Source organism: Leucopleurus acutus, assembly GCF_964270905.1.
Source record: "Leucopleurus acutus genome assembly, chromosome: 11".
In the NCBI taxonomy this organism is placed as follows: domain Eukaryota; kingdom Metazoa; phylum Chordata; class Mammalia; order Artiodactyla; family Delphinidae; genus Leucopleurus; species Leucopleurus acutus.
The window spans coordinates 77,138,171-77,157,934 of record NC_139152.1 but is presented as its reverse complement, the minus strand read 5'-3'; the positions used below and the strand labels follow the sequence as shown (position 1 = coordinate 77,157,934).

General features: G+C 39.9%; 1 protein-coding gene across 12 annotated transcripts in view; it reads right to left on the bottom strand.

Annotated features, from left to right (window-relative positions):
* SOCS2 (suppressor of cytokine signaling 2) overlaps positions 1 to 19,764 on the bottom strand; it is an 83,525-nt gene that overhangs the window by 4,455 nt on the left and 59,306 nt on the right. For 7 of the 12 annotated variants that reach the window (XM_082850183.1, XM_082850181.1, XM_082850180.1 and 4 more), the window contains one exon: positions 3,614 to 3,697. In XM_082850183.1, coding sequence (XP_082706309.1) covers positions 3,614 to 3,697 — 84 coding nt within the window. Of the gene's footprint in view, positions 1 to 3,613; positions 3,698 to 19,764 lie in introns of those variants that run through there. The other 5 variants (XM_082850176.1, XM_082850177.1, XM_082850186.1 and 2 more) reach the window with 4 other exon arrangements.

Genomic DNA, 19,764 nt, shown 5'->3' with positions numbered 1-19,764 from the left:
TGGTTACTATATATAAGTAAAAATATTTTTAAATGGCTTGGAAGGATATACACCAAATTCACAGTAATGGCTGCCTCTAAAGAGAGTGTGGAATTTGATTGGGGGTGGAGGATAAAGAGTACTTCATTCTTACCTAAAATGTCCCAGTTCTTTAAATAAAAAAATTTTTTAAAAAAGGCTTCGAAAAAACAAAATATTAACAATGATTTGTTCTGAAATTAATTGAAGTTCGTTACAGTATTCTGTTTTCCTGTATTTAAAAACACAGGCTTCATTAAAAAAAGAGAGACAAAGAGCTAAGAGCTGCCCTTTCCAGCTCCGAATTTTAGAGTTGGATAATTAGGAATGTCATGCGTTTCCATTAGAGGCTCAAGATGGACCTAATTCTGGTTGATGTAGGAGGTGCCGGAAGTAACCTTGCTCTGGCCTATGTATTCCCACTGAAGCGAATGGGTGAGCTTCAGTGAAGCCCTGAAGTCCCTTCTAGCAAGGTGGTCTTCCTGAGCATGAGACATGTATAGTCACCCACCACCTCATGCTCTGATCAGAAGGACCCCACGCTTAGTTTAATGCTCTAATGTCACTGTCTTGAAATTCATAATATTTCACCTTTGAACTTGTGTTTTATAAGTGAAATCTAATGGGACAATAGAGTGTGCATATGAACAGATAAGACATGCACAGTATGCATGCTCATAGTTCCTTGCTGTCCCATTCACACAAAATTTCAGACCCACGACGTGTGGAAATTTAGTGAGACTCAAAGCAAATATAATATTACGAAAGTTGCCAGCTTCCATAGAGTGTTGATAGAAAGTGTGCATATTAAGAAGTGAAATTGAAACAATTGAGTTAGTTTAGTTTTGTGCAGCATTTCCACGGTTATGATAAGAACAAAACACATATGCATGTAGGAGATACAAAATATAAGTTGTGTGATTTCTGTGATTCCACACATGAATTAAATGCTCCGATATTTGCATTTAAAACTGGCATTGCATGATGTAAAGATGAATAGTAAGATTTATGCTAATAATTTAAAATTTTCTTTACTTAGAAAGACATTAAATAGCACACCAAAAATATCATGACATGTTGAGAGAGATTGTGAAAGAAGGAAAAGGCTTCATATTTTAACAAATTTACTGGCACTTCTTTTCTGGCTTTTTGAACAAAGGGACCTGCATTTTGATTTTGCCCTGAGCCCTGTAAATCATGTAGCCAGCCCTACTTTCTGTCTTGAACATATGATATGCCTGAGAGAAATTGTCATCCAGCAACTGGGTTGTTGCCTGGACAGTTCCTGCAGCAAAGCCAGGGACTGTCTGGAGCTCAAATCTCAACACAGCCTGTTCTCTGTGTTCCCAGGAGCCCAGGATTGACTGATAACTTTGTAGAGGTGGCTCTTAACCCAGGTGGCCCTCACTCCCAGACAAATAAGGCTTCCGAATCATTTCAGAAATGTGGGTGAGGCACCTGGCTTCACCCAGGGGAAGATAATGGTTGAGAGACCAGACTCTGGAGACTGCCTAGATTGAAATCCCTCCTCACCACTTAAAAACCATGTGGCTTTGGGCAAGTAAATTAATTCCTTGGTGCCTCAGTTTCTTCATCTGTAAAATGGGCTAATAATTGAATAGGGTTGTTGTGAGGATTTAAGGAGCTGTGCCTGATACGTAGGAAGCCTTCGATAACTGTTAGCCATGATAAGCATCCCAAGGCCCCTCTTCTTACTTGGGTCTTCAGTGACTGAAGGTGGTGCATGAGGTAGTTTAGAGCAGGGGCAATGTAGCCAGATTAAGTTCAAGTCCAGCTCTGCAGGTGGCTCATCATGGTTCAGGCAGGTTTCTTAACTCGTCCCTAAACTAAATTTCTGTCCTCAAGACCCAATTTAATGGAACCTCAAGCCATGAAAGTCTTGATTAACAGGTGGTAGCAGGCCCTGAAGGTAAGGATGGAAGAAAAGGGAGACCCCACTAAGGAAATAAAACTGCCATGTCAAATTGGAGCACAGATCCCATCTCCCCAACATTGTTTTCTGTGAGCGCTAACTTCTGGAAAGCTTGATTTTAATTCTAGTCACTGTGTTATAATCATCTCAAGATCTGCCTCATATGACACCAAAAGCACAAGCAACAAAAGCAAAAATGGACAAATGAGACTACCTCAGATTTAAAGACCTCTACGCAGCACGAGAAACAATCAACAGAGTGAAAAGGCAACCTACGGAATGGGAGAAAATACCTGCACACCATATATCTGATAGATGGTCAATATCCCGAATATACAAAGAACCCCTGAAAGTCAGTAACAAAATAAACAAATAGCCCAGTTTTTTTTTTAAATGGGCAAAGCACTTGAACAGACAAATCTCCAAAGAAAATATACAAATGTCCAATTCGAAAAGATACATGCAACCCAATGTTCATAGCAGCATGATTTACAATTGGTAAGATATGGAAGTGTCCATCAACAGATGAATGGATGAAGAAGATGTGAGATATATATATATATATATATATATATATATATATATATATATATACAATGGAATACATATATACACATACATATATGTGTATATGTACACACACACACACACACACACACACACACACGCAGTGGAATACTACTCAGCCATAAAGAATGACATTTTGCCATTTGCAGCAACATGGATGGACTTGGAGGGCATTATGCTAAGTGAAATAAATCAGATAGAGAAGACAAACAGTGTATGATATCACATACATAGAATCTAAAAAATACAACAAACTAGTGAATATAACAAAAAAGAAGCAGACTCACAGATATAGAGAACAAACTAGTGTTTACCAGTGGGGAGGGGAGGGGGTCAATATAAGGGCGGGGGTACAAACTACTGGGTGTAAGATAGGCTACAAGGATGTATTGTACAACAGGGGTATATAGCAAATATTAATAAGTGTTAATATTAATAAGTGTTATAATCTTTAAAATTGTATAAAAATTATTTTTAAAAAATTAAAATCAGAATAAAAAGAAAAAATTGGCAAAGGACTTGAACAGACATTTCTCCATAGAAGATGTACAAATGTCCAACAGGCATATGAAAAGATGCTCAAGGTCACTAACCATGAGAAAAATGCAAATCAAAACCACAATGAGATACCACCTCACATTCAAGGGATGGCAAATCTCCAAAACACAGAAAATACAAGTCCTGGTGAGAATGTGGAGAAATTGGAATCATTGTGCACTGTTGGTGGGAATGTAAAATAGTTCAGCCGCTATGGAAAACAGCAAGGAGGTTCCTCAAAAAATTAAAAATAGAACTACCATATGACCAGCAGTGCCACTTCTGGGTATACATCCAAAAGAAGTGAAAACAGGATCTCAAAGAGATATGTCCACATCCATGTTCATTGCAGCATTAGTCGAAATAGCCAAGAGGTGGAAGCAACTCAAATGTCAATGGCAGACGGATGGATTAACAAAACGTGATATCTGCATACAATACCATATTATTCAGCCTTAAAAAAGATGGAAATCCTGTCACACACTACAACATAGGTAAACTTTGAAGACATTATGCTAAGTGATATAAGCCAACCACCGAACAGAATACTGTACTTACCTGATGTACTAAAGTAGTCAAATGCATAGAAACAGAAAGTTGACTGTCGTTACGAAGGGCTGCTGGGGAAGGAGAAATGGGGAGCTGTTGGTTCAATGGGTACAGAGTTTTAGTCTTGCAAGATGAAAACGTTCTAGAGATCTGTTGCACAACAATGTGCTTATAATTAACACTACTGTACTGTATACTTTAAAACAGGGGTCCCCAACCCTCAGGCTGCAGACCAGTACCAGTCCACAGCCTGTTAGGAACAGGATGGCACAGCAGGAGGTGAGAGGCAGTCGAGCGAGCGAAGCTTCATCTGCCGCTCCCCATCGCTCCCCGTCACTAACAATACCGCCTGAACCATCCTCCACCCCCAACCCTCCCACCCCCTACCCCCAATCCATGGAAAAATCGTCTTCCACAAAACCAGTCCCTGGTGCCAGAAAGGTTGGGGACCAATGCTTTAAAATGCTTAGGGTAGGAAATTTTATGCTACAGTGATAATGTATTTTTATTTTTTTTGCGGTACGCGGGCCTCTCACTGTTGTGGCCTCTCCCGTTGCGGAGCACAGGCTCCGGACGCGCAGGCTCAGCGGCCATGGCTCACGAGCCCAGCTGCTCCGCGGCATGTGGGCTCTTCCCGGACCGGGGCACGAACCCGTGTCCCCTGCATCGGCAGGCGGACTCTCAACCACTGCACGACCAGGGAAGCCCCTACAGTGATAATTTTAAAAAAGCATGATCCATGAAAAAAAAATAAGTTGGACTTCATTAAAATGAAAGCTTTTTGTTATACAAATAAAGTTGAAATTTAAAAAAAGAGCAAGTGAAGTTATATATGAAAGAAGTAATTCATATATACCACATATAACCGTGCCTGGCATATAGGAAGCCTGAATAAATAATGATTGTGTTGTTTTGTTACCAGCAAGATTCATACTGCAGTTTGTGTTCAAGTGATGAAGCAGTTCCATGGGTTAGAACAACACTTTCTTGAAATGATTAAAATGTAGTCTGAGAATTTCTTTAAAATGGTTTTTAAAAGCTCCATTTGCAGGCATCTAAACTAGAGAATATTCTTTCAAATGCACGTGAGATATTGATAAGAAAGTTACTGATTCACAGCACCCCCAGAAAAAGTAGAGGAATAGCCTATCTACATGTGACTAAATCTCAAAAACATGTGCTAACAACAAGATTGCAAATTTTAGAACACTATGAAGTGCATTTAAAACATACATATAACAATTCTATGTATACACACTCACCTATGTCGTAAGCATTGCAAAATATATATGATGACTCTCATCAATTTCAGGATAGATATTACTTCTGGATGAGGAAAAAATAAAGGGATGAAGGATGGAACTTAACCTGTAACTATTGCATTTTATTTCTAAAAATTAAAAATAAAGAGTAAGGGGGAGCTATCTAAAACAAAGCTTACTTGTATTTCATTTGAATAGTGGATATACGGATGTCAGTTATAGTATTTTCTGTGTCTTCTGTATGTTTACTATGTTTCATAATTTAGAGTGTTAATATTAATTTTCATACACATTTTTGTTATTTAGTAAAACTCAAAAGTCACCCCTCTTGAAAGCCTTCCTGGAATGCTCTGGAAGCCGCACTCCCTGGGTTCCCATAGCACCTAGTTCACAGTCCTCTATTGTCAGTTATTTTTTACGACTCAGGTGTAAACTGAGGTGTAAATTATCAATTGCAATGACTGATGCTTAGTCACCTTCATATCTTATTCAAAGCTGAAGGCCAGAGTGGCTACATTAGTATATGTTTAATAAATACTTAGGCAATAAAGTAATGAAGCCAAATTGCATATTCTATAAGTGCTGATGAAGTGTGATAAGGTTGCTAATAAAAATGAGGAAAGATATTAATACAAAGAAAGGTATAGTCATGGGACAATACACCTGAGAAGTCCAGTTTGTTCATCAAATCCTCAGAAGCCTAGATCTCAGTCTGTCTTAGCCCGGCTGCCATAACAAAATACCATAGACTGTGTGCCTTAAACCTATGACATTTATTTCTCACAGTTCTGGAGGCTGAGAAGTCCAAGGTTAAGGTGCTGGCCAATTCGATTCCCAGTGAGAGCTCTCTTTCTGGCCACCTTTTCATTGTGTCCTCACATAACAGAGCGCCCTGCTGTCTCTTTCTCTTCTTATAAGGGCACTAATCTCATCATGAGGACCCATCTTCATGATCTAACCTAACCCAAAGACCCCTTCTCCAAATACCATGACATTGAAGGTTAGGGCTTCGTCATATGAATTTGGGAGTACGGGGTGGAGGAGGAGGGACACACAAATATTCAGTCCATAACATCAGTCCAAACTTAACCCTCCATCTCTGAACATTATATCAAAGTGAGCAGGCAGGGCTTCCCTGGTGGCGCAGTGGTTGAGAGTCCGCCTGCCGATGCAGGCGACACAGGTTCGCGCCCCGGTCCGGGAAGATCCCCACGTGCCGCGGAGCGGCTGGGCCCGTGAGCCATGGCCGCCGAGCCTGCGCGTCCGGAGCCTGTGCTCCGCAACGGGAGAGGCCACAACAGTGAGAGGCCCGCGTACCGCAAAAAAAAAAAAAAAAAAAGTGAGCAGGCAAGGCTTGGGCTCTGGGGATGACTACCCACGCTCAGAGACTCTGTCTGGGTGAGGCAAGGAGAGGACAATGGTGGCAGAATCATATGGCTCTTTTCTTACCAGCGCATTTCTGTAATCTCTTCACACACCTGAGTGCCAATGAATTTTAACACTTAACACTTTGTAATTCACTCATTAATTCTCATCAGCTTGTCATTGATTGCTCTCATGTCTGGATGATGGAGGATTATAGAATTTTGCAGTCAATTATTGAATTTCATAATCAATTACACAGCCTTGAACAGTCCACATCTCCTTCAAACAAAAGTCATTTCAATGTTTAATTATTGAAAAATCCCAGTAAAGCTAAGAAAGAGCGATTTGATGCATTCATTCCCTATGGTTTATTTTTTTAAAAAGCAGACCATAAAAACTGTTAGATTTAGATAAATTATTGTAAAAATCAATTCAATTGCATTATCAATAATTACACATCTAAATAACTGTTTTCACAGGAAGGTTGGTTATGTTAACGTTAACTAGGTAGTCGGTTATTTTTTTTTATTGGAGTATAATTTCTTTACAATATTGTGTTCGTTTCTGCTGTACAATGAAGTGAATCAGCTATATGTATACATGTATCCCCTCCCTCTTGGACCTCCCTCCCACCTACCCAATCCCACCCATCTAGGTTATCACAGAGAGCTGAGCTGAGCTCCCTGTGCTATGTAGCAGGTTCCCACTAGCTAGCTATTTTACACATGGTAGTATATATATGTCATTGCTAATCTCCCAGTTCATCCCACCCTCCCCTTCCCTGCCTGTGTCCACAAGTCTCATTTGTAGAGATGTGGATGGACCTAGAGTCTGTCATGCAGAGAGAAGTCAGAAAGAGAAAAACAAATATCTTATATTAAGGCATATATGTGGAATCTAGAAAATGGTACAGATGAACTTATTTGTAGGGCAGGAATAGAGACGCAGAGGTAGTCAGTTATTGATGGACCAAAGGGTGCATAATTATTCATCATCTTGGAGGATGATGCTAATATATGACTGTGCTGATGTACATCATTAACCACATAAAAAAGGAAGCCTGGTTCATTTATTTAAGGCTCCATTAGAAGGCTGTTCTTAACTTCTGTCCCTAATCCAAAAAAAAATTCATTTTTTATTTTTAATCAAGAAATTTAAAAACTTGCACTTTTCTCACGCAAGGTCCTGGGTTTGTAAGACAAACTTCCAAGCCTTCCATTGTCAAAAGAAGCTTACAGCAGTGCCCCCTACACACAAACACTTATTCAGTTGCCATAAACCTCAGGATTCAAACTGATGACTTACCATATTAATTCTTCAACAAATAGACTGATATTTCTTTTTATTGCTCCCCGGAGTTCTGTAACTCTAGCCTTAAGAGACCATGACGGCTTCTTCTAACTGCAAATTCATTCTAATAATAATTATACAAGGACTCATTCACCTAAGGATCTCTGTCAAGGTGAACAATTCTATAATTAATATCTGGGTTGCTTTATTTCTCCAGATGATGGATATTTTTCTCCATAGCCCATCAAAGCTCTTTTGGCTTAAATAAGGATGGAATCGTAATGGTCATTGTAAAACTGACTCAAAAGCTGACCAATGGAAAATACATTGAACTAATAGAAAAGTAGGCTGAGTTTTGGATATGTAACTGCCTGATATGTTCTGGGAAAATCTCTTATTCTGTTTCCAGGCTACCTTGAGTCTATATGCCACAACTATCCAGTCTCTAGAGTTCAATTGTATGGTGAACCACTCTCCCGCCTGTTCTTACTTATTACTACAAAACACACACCAGACTGTATATAGGTACATGTATATGTAGGCTTCATTCATCTGACAAGCCTTTATTTGGGGTTGACTATATGGCAGACACAGCCTTGGGCTCTGAAGGGTTCAGAAAGTAAAACACAGTCACTTTTGAAAGGATATGAATATTTGTACAATATGTGAAATAAAACAGCTACTCTCAACTCTTCCTTAATAACAAAAGGCCATTTTTTTGAGATATTGGGTGTGATAGGATACATCTGGGTGGTCTAAGCCAAAGGTAGTCTCCCTTCCCTTGCCAGTACCTGGTTTCTGCATATACACATGATGCAATTCTGTCCCTGAGACAAAAGAGTAAGCTTCTGGGGAGGAGGGTTCCTCGGAAAGTTTTCCTCTTTCTGAGAAAGGGACCCAAGACAGTAACTTTCTTTGCTTTCTTGCCTTCGGATCTTTTTTGCATACCCTTTGACCCAGTAACTCTCTTTCTAGGTTTTTATCCTAAAGAAATAACCAGAGAGATATGCAAAGATTTACATCCAAGGTTATTCATCCCAGAATCATTTACTACAATGAAAAATTAGAAACAATCATAAACATCCAACAATAAGTTTGCTCAAATAAATTACGGAATATCCACAAGTTATTACATATTCATTAAAAATTGTTTTGTAGATAAATAGGAACTTCATGATACATTTGTTAAGAGGGAAAAGCAAGTACAAAAGCAAAATATTTTTGGAAATTATATGTATATGTACATGTGTTGTGTGCTCTGTGTGTGTGTGTGTACTGCACATGTATTCCCCCTGAAGGGTGGGATGATGGGAGATTTTTAGTTTGTTTTTTTGGACTTATCTGAACTTTTCAAAGTTGGTAGCATTAACCTTTTTTGATTTTGCACTTAGAAAAAATGTCGTTTAAAAAAAACAAGGCATATTTAGCTATTACAGTGGAGCAGGAAAGAGAGATGGCTTAACACTAACTATGGGTTGCTAGTCCTGGAAGGTGTGCTGGAGCTGAGTCCTGACATCAGGCAGGATCCTTTGTAGGTAAGGGTAAAGGGATAGTTCAGGCAGAGGGGAAAGCATACACTGAAAACTGAGGCTTTAGAGCACATGATCCTCTCAGGGAAATGCTCCTGGTTCAGTCTGGTTAGAGGCTAGTGGACGGAGTGTGTGAGGACCCACTGGGAGGTCAGGCTGGAAAGAGCCACTCACCAAGGGCCTTGTGCGCCACCTCAGAAACTTGACTTCTGCCTTGTAGGTGGTGGGAGGTGACATTGATATGGCGAGTTGCTTACACAGAAAAGCAGACATTTCTGTGAGCTACTTTTTTGTTTTGTGATATTCATTCCGTGCTTTGGAAGGAACCAAACTCCTATTCTTGTCTGCCATCTCTTACGACACCAACCCAAGGTCACTTTATGGGCTTTGCTGCATCCCACTTGAAGTACCAATGTACCCGACAATGATTCCTGCCCCTTACCTACTGCAGATATTAGCATGGCCATCGTGCCTGGTGTGGTGCAGAACATGCAGCCCCTAACCCAGTGCCTCATGACACTGGATGGGCAATATTGTTACATTAAACCAATATTGTTTGAGGGCAATCGGGAAAGGCTATCCTGCCCCAAGAAGTAAACCATTACCTGATGACTGAAAAGCCAAGCCTTCCTTAGAGACTCATTATTTTGGGGGGTATGTAAGAAGAAAAGTATGTCTCCACTCCTCCCATGTTCCTTTTTTCAAATGTTATCACAAGTTTAGAGCACTGTGGTAAGTATGTTTGGAGCTGGCTGCCCAGCACTGCCTTTCTGGAAACTGCGCCTCTTCCTTAACCTCACAGATAGCATCCAAAACCAGCTGGACTTAACTCAGTTCTCTCAAAGGAATTTGAAATATGAAATGTGTCTTAGTTGCGATCAAGCCTTTCTCTTGAACAGAAGAGGGGTCAACTTGGTTGCTTTTGCTGGTGGCCATTTTCCACTGCGATGAATAAGAAGGCAGAGAAGGCTGGTGTGCAGCAAGGGAAATAAATGATGCCGGGGGATAGGGGGAAGCAGACTCAAGATACGGTGTATTAGGGTAGACTAACTACTCTAAGAAACCATCCCAAATCTCAGTGACTGCACACAATACAAGTTTATTTCTTGTTCACACAAAGTCCAACACTAATGTTTTTGGTTGGGTGGCTCTCCCGTGCAGCTCTCTCCAAGCGGTGACTCAGGAACCCAGGATGTTCTCATCTCATTTCATGTCTCCACAGTCTTGTGGTTTCAAGATCCCCTGGGCATCATTCTACCCCATCCCAATATTGAAGGGAGGGAACATAGAAAATCACATGGGACATTTTGTAACCAGGCCTAGAAGAGGCCTATATCACTTCTTCCCACAGTCACATAGCTCCACCTAGAAGTAAGGAGGGCTAGGAAATTCAACTTAACTGGGTGTCTATGAAGGAGAGCAGGAGATACTGTTGAACACTAGAAGGATCTCCAAGAGGAAGAGAACCTCTTGATTTCCCACAGGCCCTCAGTCTTGCCTTATATGAGACTTGGTCAAACCCAGTATCCTTACTCAAGCTGGCTCAAGTAGGTTTCTACTGTTTACAACCCAAGGAAAAGACTAACAAATAATCAAAACACTTTTCAGATTATAAAGTATTTTGACTACTCGCAATCGCGTTTAATTTTGACATCAAGCCTGTGAGATAGATATGATTATCATTCTCATTTTGTTGATGAAGAAACAGAATCTCAGAGAAACTACATCAATTGCCCAAGTCCCATAGCAACAACTACAGCCAGGGCTGGAATTAACTCCTTCAGACTCCAAAGGTGAGCTCTCTTTCTGCTTCACAGTGTGTAAGAACATCCGGCAGGGGGGAAATTACGCTTCTAGCTCCTTACTATGAGTGGTTTGATCAGATTACTTGTCCTCTGGAGGAAGAGCAAATGACAGCACAAAGTCACCAGCTCTCAGGAGGAAAGGTGGATGGAACTGAAATGGAGAATGCGGAGAGGAAACTCCAGCCGCACCTGACACTTCTTCCCAATTTTGCAGAGGCTGTTATTTGGAATTCAGAAAGAAAATCTAATCAAAGCCAAAAGGGTAGGGATCCTTGCTCTATGGAGGCCTGCATTTTGTATTTGACATTGAAACAGTCTATGACACAAAAAAACTATTGAAAGTCCTGAAGGAAAGGAAGACAAATGGCAAAGATCTTGAGTCATGGCACCATGAAAGACATTGGGTTCTCCTGGCCTGGGGGAGAAGAACAAGGATTGAGAATTGTAAAGCCACCTTTGTGCACAACAAATGATGAGATAGCTCTGGAACGACAGCAAACAGCTTCTCTGTGTCCTCAGAGCTAACAGCTGCCGCCTCTGCTGGGCTTTCTCTACCACCAGCTCCTTTGACGTCTAGCCTCGCAGCATTGACAATCAAGGCTCTCCAGTGTGGCACTGAAGGCTCTGCCAGAGGGAGAGGTCTTTGAATACTGCTGGAGCGTGAGGGGAAAATGCCAGGTAGGAAAAACTTTGACACAATGAAGGTAACAGAAAACGTTCCAAGCCAGCATGTGAGAGGATATAGATCAGGCTCTGAAGGTAGCAGTTCTCACATGTCTTTGTAGAGACTTTCACTGGATCCAGGCAAAAAGAGAAAAAGGACAATGTAGCACGTTTTTTTTTTAAATGCATTCCATTTAAAAGACTGTCATTTATTGCAGGATTCCTTCCTTACTTGCTTTGATGTTAAAATGTTCTTTTATGAAATGACAATGGTAGAAAGCGGTGGGTTGTATTTTTCAAATATATACTCTTGGCAAAATAAAATGTTGGCAACACGATTTCAGTCCTCAACTTTTTTGTTTTCTTTCTCATTGGTCCGTGAAATTGAAAAGTCTGGTACCCACTCAAAAGTCCAAAGCTCTTTAAGAATCATTCACAAAGAAATAAAAAAAGAAGAAAATTTAGAAAACAGCCACGCATATCAGAAGGCTAAATCACGCAGATGTCAAGGACGAATCAATGCGTAGAAGTGGAATAAATAATAATGACTTTGAGGAAAGTTGTAACACCAAACAGAAAAGAATTAGTTTCTATCAGCCTTAGGAATCTGAATTCCCAGCACGTCTTAAAGTCACGTGAAAAAGGGAAGAGTTGGGCCAACCAAGCCTTGACCATGACTCACAATTATCTGTAAGACAGGAAACACAACTGACATGAAAAACTAAGGGCTATTAAAATTTTCAGAATGGATTACGAAATACTAGCCACGAGCCAGCTGCAAAGATTTTGACAATAGGACGATTCCCAGTGTTCACAAGGGTACCTAGAAGAGCTAACAACAGCAGCTGTTTTCCAAAAGTGTGAAAGCGGAGTGAAAGGACAAGAGGAACAAAGTGAAAATGTGCCATGTAACTCTGGGAATAGACGCTATAAATGTTTCTATACAAAGGGGACTACCTCTACCCACCACCTGCTTATGCTCTAGGAGCCGGATACGTGACAAAATGAGACAGTTTGAGAAAGTAAAAGGCTTGGGCTAAAATGCAGAAGAACAAGAATGAAAGAGTAAAGCATGTTTTCCTTGACTGGTTTTCCTTGCATTTCAGATACCCATGCACCAAGTTAATTGCCAATTGTGTTCCCGACTTGGCAATAACTGAAAGAAACATGGCTAGGATATAACGAGAAATAGAATTGTAAATGTAATATCAAGATATTCACATTCCCTGAAAATTGCAGCATTCATTCTCTTACCCGTTGTTTTTAACGTTTCAATGGAAAGGGAAAAGATTGAGGAGTGTTTGGGGGAAGGAACTAATATTTTTTAAACACCTGTCATGGACCAGACACTGTACTTGGAATTCTCTCTATATTATCTCGTAAACTTCTAACAACCACATTCTGAGGTATTAGGGCTCCATTTTCCAGATGAGAACACTAAGCCTTAATGACAATAAGATGCTTACCCAGAGGTCAACTGCTAAGTGTCAGAGTCGAGCATGTGTTTTTATCACTACTCTCAGCATCCAATTACTCTCTCTGCCTGGAGGCTGAATGAATGGCTACAGAACCTGAGATGGAAACAACCGCTTCTCTCAGAATCCCTCTTCCCTCCTCCCACTGTTGCTCTTCCATCTCCTGAGGTGTCAGTTCCATATGCCTGGGTCTGCCCCACCTCCTGCTGAACCTTCTGATTAACTCACACTAAAATTAATTTACGTCAGCCCAGAAAGTCACTTCTGTGTGCCAAGTCAAAAAAGAATTTATCTGATCAAAAAATACGTAGTTATCTACTAACACAAAAGGACAAAAGAACAAGTCCTCTGCAGGGTAGAAATAATGGTCCTGTCTTTATTAACAATCTCTTTCTGATTCTACTGATGGGAATCTCATGTCTACTAACAGGAGAGCTTAGTAGGAATCAGGTGGGGTCTTCTACTTCCACTATCCAAAATGCATTCCTTTCATAGTAATTACCAGTTCAAAAACATGATGGTTTAAAAAACTAGGTATCTATCCCCTTCCCAAACAGCCGCAAAGATATAAAAAGAGAGGGACTTACTGTACTGTATTGAATAGTGCCCCCCTATAATGTCTCCCCGAAACCTGGGACTATAGCCTTATTTGGAAATAGGGTCTTTGCTAAAATGAAATCATGCTGGATTAGGTGGGTCCTAATCCAATGATTGGTATCCTTCTATAAGAAGAAGGAAATTTGGACACAGACACACACAGAAGGAAGATGACCATGTGATTATAAAGGCGTAGATTGGAATGATGTAGCTACAAGCCAAGGAACTCCAAGAATTACAGGCAACCACAAGAAGCTAGAAAGAGGCAACAAAGGACACTTCTCCAGAGGCTTCAGAGAGAGCGTGGCCCTGGCAACACCTTGGTTTTGGACTTCTAGCCTCAGAACTGTAAGAGAATACATTTCTCTTATTTTAAGCCACCCCATTGTGACACTTTGTTACAGCAGCCTGGGAAACTAACATACTTAGCACATTCTTTCAGTAAAAGAGTCTGAACTATTGTAAAATGGCTAATTCTGTCCAAATTCATATTTAATGCAATTCCAATAAAATACCTAAGACCCCCCCCCAATCCTAATCAAAATCTCAGTGGAATTGGCAGAAGGGACAACTTAACAAAATGACTCTATGTATTATCTGGAGGGTGTTGGGCCCTGGCAGGATGGGGAAAGACCAGGCCTGTGTTCGTGGGGCACGCTCAGAGAAGGCCTCACTGAGCAGGGACCTGAAGAGGGTAAGGAATTCCTCCCACCAGATTCCAGCAGGTAGAAGAGTCCTCCGGGCAGAGGAGCAAAAGTCAACAGCACAGGGACCCTGGGAGGGAATGTGTCTGATGCCTCCAGGAACAGGAAGGGGCCGGGACTGGTGAACAGCAGGGGATGAGTTCAGAGCAGCCATGGGCCAGAACATGAGGGATGTGTGCTGCTCTGCAAACCCCACAGGAACACTGCGAGAACCTCCTGGAGGACAGGGCCAGTGCGGGGAGACAGGACAATCCAGGAGGCCTGGCCTCCCGGCCAGGGGTTATTTAGGAGTTGCGTTCCTTCTCTCTCACAATATCCTGGGTGGACTGTGTGCCTGATGCCTCTAGAGAAACAGAAAAACAGCGGCACCCACCCCGTAGTGCCAGGTTGGCAGGGTAACACATTGGCAGATGGCCCTGGAGCTGGCTGGGTGAGAAGGAGAAAACAACAGGTACAGGTGGACTGGCTGGGCACCAGGTACTCCCTCCTGCTCTTCTGCCCATCCCTAGGTGAGAGAAACTCTTGGAAAAAGCTCGAGTGAAGGACAGAAGTAATGGAGGTTCCCGAAGGGACAGGTGACCTGCTCTATGGGTGGTGGGCAGGAGACAACAAAGGTTGCTCAAGCCCATACTGTGGGACAGGGATGGGAGGGTGAGGGGCACTCTCCATCCTGAGGGTGGAGCCCCATGCCCTCCCAGGACCTGACCCACCATAACCCAAGGCCTAACAGCTCCCCAGTACATATTGCCATACACTGAAGCTGATGCTCCCAGTGGAATAGAAACCTGAAAAGAAGAGCATCGCCATAAAAGAAAGACAACAAAAAGAGAAGAAACAGAATTAATGAGTAGATAAATAACTATTGCTAAATAAGCATAAAAATCTTCAAACAAATAAGAGACAATAGTGGTAACATGATATCAGAACTAATAGAATAAAGAACCAAGTGGAAAACCTGGCTACAAAAAAAAGTGATAGTTGAAACATGATTTATAAAAATAACTCAATAAATGAGATTAATAACTCAAGAAATACACCTAAAGAAAAAATTGCTGAGCTAGGAGATCTTCCATTTCAATAGGAATCCCAAAAGGAGAAAAAACAAAGGGGAGGAAATGTTTGAAGGGATGACAGAACTTACCAGATTAAGGAAATTTTTTTCAGCTTGAAAGCCCTTAGAGACTGCCAAAGAGGATTAGGGAAAAACAAAACCGAGATGCCTTATGTTGAAATTTATAACCAGCTAAATTATCTTTTCCATGTGAGTGTGTGCAATAAAAAAGAAAAAAAGACTCAGAAGGTTTATCCTATCAAGACCTTTTTGAAGAAACTCTTAAAAGAAGAGAAATAAATATAGAAGGATGCTACAAGATTAAGGAAAGTAAATTACTTAGAAATATTTGTTGTCAGACAAAACGGAATTCAAGGCCAAAAAGCACAAGGGATAACAAGGGACATCATGCGTTAGAGAAAGGAACCAAGTTCAATAAAATATAATGACTGTGATCATCTCCCCACTAAATAAAATAACAGCTGACAGAACTATGGGGAGAAACAGAAGGTATAATTGCTGCTGGATATTTCAAATGTCCTTGGCAGAAACTCTTAGGTCAAGCAGACTAAAAAAAAAAACAAAAAACAAAAAAACAAAACACATAAACACACTCATACACACACACACAAATGTATGGTTTATTTGAAAAAACAAATAATAAACTTAAACATGGGACAAGCAGGTAATGCATATTCATTCCAAGCAACATAGAACACCCACAAAAATTAATCATAGGACTACCCTGGTGGCGCAGTGCTTGAGAGTCCGCCTGCCGATGCGGGGTACACGGGTTAGTGCCCCAGTCCGGGAGGATTCTACATGCCGCGCAGCGGCTGGGCCCGTGAGCCATGGCCGCTGAGCCTGCGCGTCCGGAGCCTGTGCTCCGCAACGGGAGAGGCCACAACAGTGAGAGGCCCGCGTACCGCAAAAAAAAAAAAAAAAAAAAAATTAATTACAAAGGCAATCTTAACAAAGTACAGTTAACATTTTACCAATAATATTCTAACAAAATTAGAAACCAATAACAAAAGGATATTAAAAATTATTCTTTGTGTCTGAAAACTAAAATATATTCTACTAAAGTCATGCTTGGATTAAAGCAGAAGCTGTAAGGAGCATTAAAAATGCTTGGGAAAAAAAATGCTTGGAATTAAAAACACTGGAAATGCTACGTGAAAGAAATTATGAAATACAGTTAAAGTAGTACCAAAAAGAGAGTTTATAGCTTTAGATACATTTATTAGAAAACAGGAAATTGAAAGAAAATAATCTGAACTCTTAATTTGTGGAATTGGAAAAACAAATTAAATAAGCCTGGTGAAATGTAAGGAAGAAATAATAAAGGTAGAGACAGAAATAAAATAGAGGACATGAATAAACCAACAATGGATTATTTGAAAAGATGTACAAAATAGACACAGCTCTAGTGAGACATACAGTAAAACACAGAATGATCTGTGGGATTTTACACTGAATATATATTCTAAGCACGTGCAACAAGCAACCCTCATTTTATAAGAATGTATATATTATATGAGGACTTATATAACACATTTTAAGGTAAGTGTCTATGGTACATAAAAATAGGAGTGGGATCAATGATGAAAGTAAAAACTGTAAAAAAAAGGGTCTTAAGTGGCTGTATGGAGATAGAGTTCTGTGGCATCAGATACAGTGAGCATAGGAGTCATTCAGTAATTTGTATGAGAACAGTTTGGGGAAAAAATAATAAAGTTAAAGTAGTAATTTTTTTCAGGTAGATTAAAAAGTTTGATGTTAAAAATGAAACCAATAGCTAAATAAACATATGGTTTTCTATCTTATCTTGATTTATGGAAGGACTCTGTAAGTATAAATACAATGGGAAAAAAAGAGAAAAAATGGACACTTTGACGCCATTAAAATGAAACATTTAAAAAATAAAATCTTTTTGTCCATCAAGGAGTCATTTAAAAAATTAGATACAAAAAACAAATAGGAAGGAACATTTGCAACAAAAACTACAAAAGAAAAATATTCATAATATATTAAATATTTATGCAAATAAATAATAAAACATGAAAATAGACCTTATTAAAAGTTGGGCAAAAAAAAAAACTTTTTAACAATCCATAAAGAAAATACAGTTGGCTAATAAATATGGAAAAATATTCAATCTCAGTAGTAATATAAAAAATGCAAATTTAAACTGAAATTTTCCATCTACCAAATTAGCAGGCTAGCATTCCCCTTGGGAATATAAACTGGTCTCCCTTCCTGGAAGGTAATTTTATATTACATGTCAACATACTTTTAAATTTTCATATATTTTGACTCAGTAATTCCTCTTCTAAGCATCTGTCTTTGGGAAAAAACCTACACATTCATCAAAATGGGAATATTAAATTTAGCACATCCACACTGTGACAGTAAAACTTCATGAGAAAATAGTCTCTGAATCCCCAGACTCTGACACACAGTGGGACTCAATAAATGTTTGTTAAATGGCTCTAGAATTCTACATAGCAGTTAAAAAAAGAATGAGTTCAAATTATGATATGGAAAGATCTCCAAGACCTGTTGTTAATTAAAGTAAACAAGGTGAAAATCAGGACACACAGGATGATCCCACTGATGTTAATCTAAAACCAGTGCCAAAACAAACAAAACGCATCTCTCTTTCTCTCTCTTCCCCTTTCTCTCTCTCTCTTTTTCTCTCTCTCCCTCCCTCCCTCCCTCCTTCCCTCCTTCCTTTCTTCTCTCTCTCAATGCATAGGGAAGTACATGAACATGTACACACACCAAGACTATAAGAATCAGTACATTTGAGAAGGAGATGGGGATGGGCAGGGAGAACACCTCTGAAGGGAGTCTGAATGGTTTTAGATATAATTGTATTCTCAGATTAATTACCTACTTTAAAAAAGAATGCTTCCTAAAGGATGCATATACAAAGATGTTTATGATAGCATCATTTGTAATAATGAAAAGTTGAAAATAACCCCTTAGGATAATAGATATATGTTGGCCATGAAACATCATGTAGGTGTAATAAGCTGTGTTTTTGAAGAAGAGTTAATGGGAAATGGCATGGTACATTATTAAGTGAAAAACAACAACAAAGATTTAATAAAAAATATATAGGCTCATCTTACAAGAAACACTAGAGAGAGTTCTTCAAGCTGAAAGCAAGTGACCCTAGAGAATAATTTGATTCCACACACAAAAAGCAAAGAGCACCAGGAGAGATAATTATGTCAGTAATGATAAGAAAGGATAAATGCATATTTCTTCTCCTATTTGAAAAGCAATTGTATAAAACAGTATGTATGTAATTGTACTGATGGGCATTCAGCATATAGAAACATAGTGTATTTAACAATAAGAGCACAAAGTGGGTGGGAGAAAAGCTATATTAGAGTAAGGAAACGACACCAAATCCACAGGATCAAATGAAGAGGACTGGAAACGTAAACAAGAAGGAAAATATAACAAACTCTGTAAATATATACTTGCTCTCTTTTCTTCTCTCATATGTTATCTGCCCTAATCACCCCAGGTCCAGGCCCCAGAACCTGCTGAAATTATTCAAAATAGCTAACCCTAAACCTGCTTGCACTGGCTTCCAAGGGAAAAACAAAAGGGTTCATGCCAATGTTTTCCCCTTGTTCCTTTTGCCTCCTGACTGACCCTGTTATCTCCCCCATATGTGTGGGAACTTGAGAACTATGAGTAACAAACTATCTTTTCAACGGCAATCATCTCCTGATCAAATGGCCTCACCATACCTGAATAGTAATAAAACCGTTTTTTTTTTATTTACTTATTTATTTTTGGCTGTGTTGGGTCTTTGTTGCTGTGTGGGCTTTCTCTGATTGCAATGAGCGGGGGCTACTCTTTGTTGTGGTGCATGGGCTTCTCATTGCGGTGGCTTTTCTTGTTGCAGAGCACGGGCTCTCGGCGCATGGGCTTCAGTAGTTGTGGCACATGGGCTCAGTAGTTGTGACTCATGGGCTGTAGAGTGCAGGCTCAGTAGTTGTGGTGCATGGGCTTAGTTGCTCTGCAGCATGTGGGATCTTCCCAGACCAGGGATTGAACCTGTGTCCCCTGCATTGGCAGGTGGATTCTTAACCACTGTACTGCCAGGGAAGTCCTGATAAAACCTATGTTTTAAAACAATTAATAATTTTAAAACTATCCACAGAAAAACCTCAGGCACAGATTGCATCACTGGTGAATTCTACAGATATTTAAAGAAGAAATAATACCAATTCTTCACAAACTCTTCCCCAAAAAACAGAAAAAGAGGGAGAACTTCCCAATTCATTCTATGAGGCCAATATGACCCTGTAACTAAAACCAGAAAACTCTGCAAATACTTCTGTTATATAGGTGGATGTTTTGACTTACATAAAACATCTGCTAAATTCCAAATTT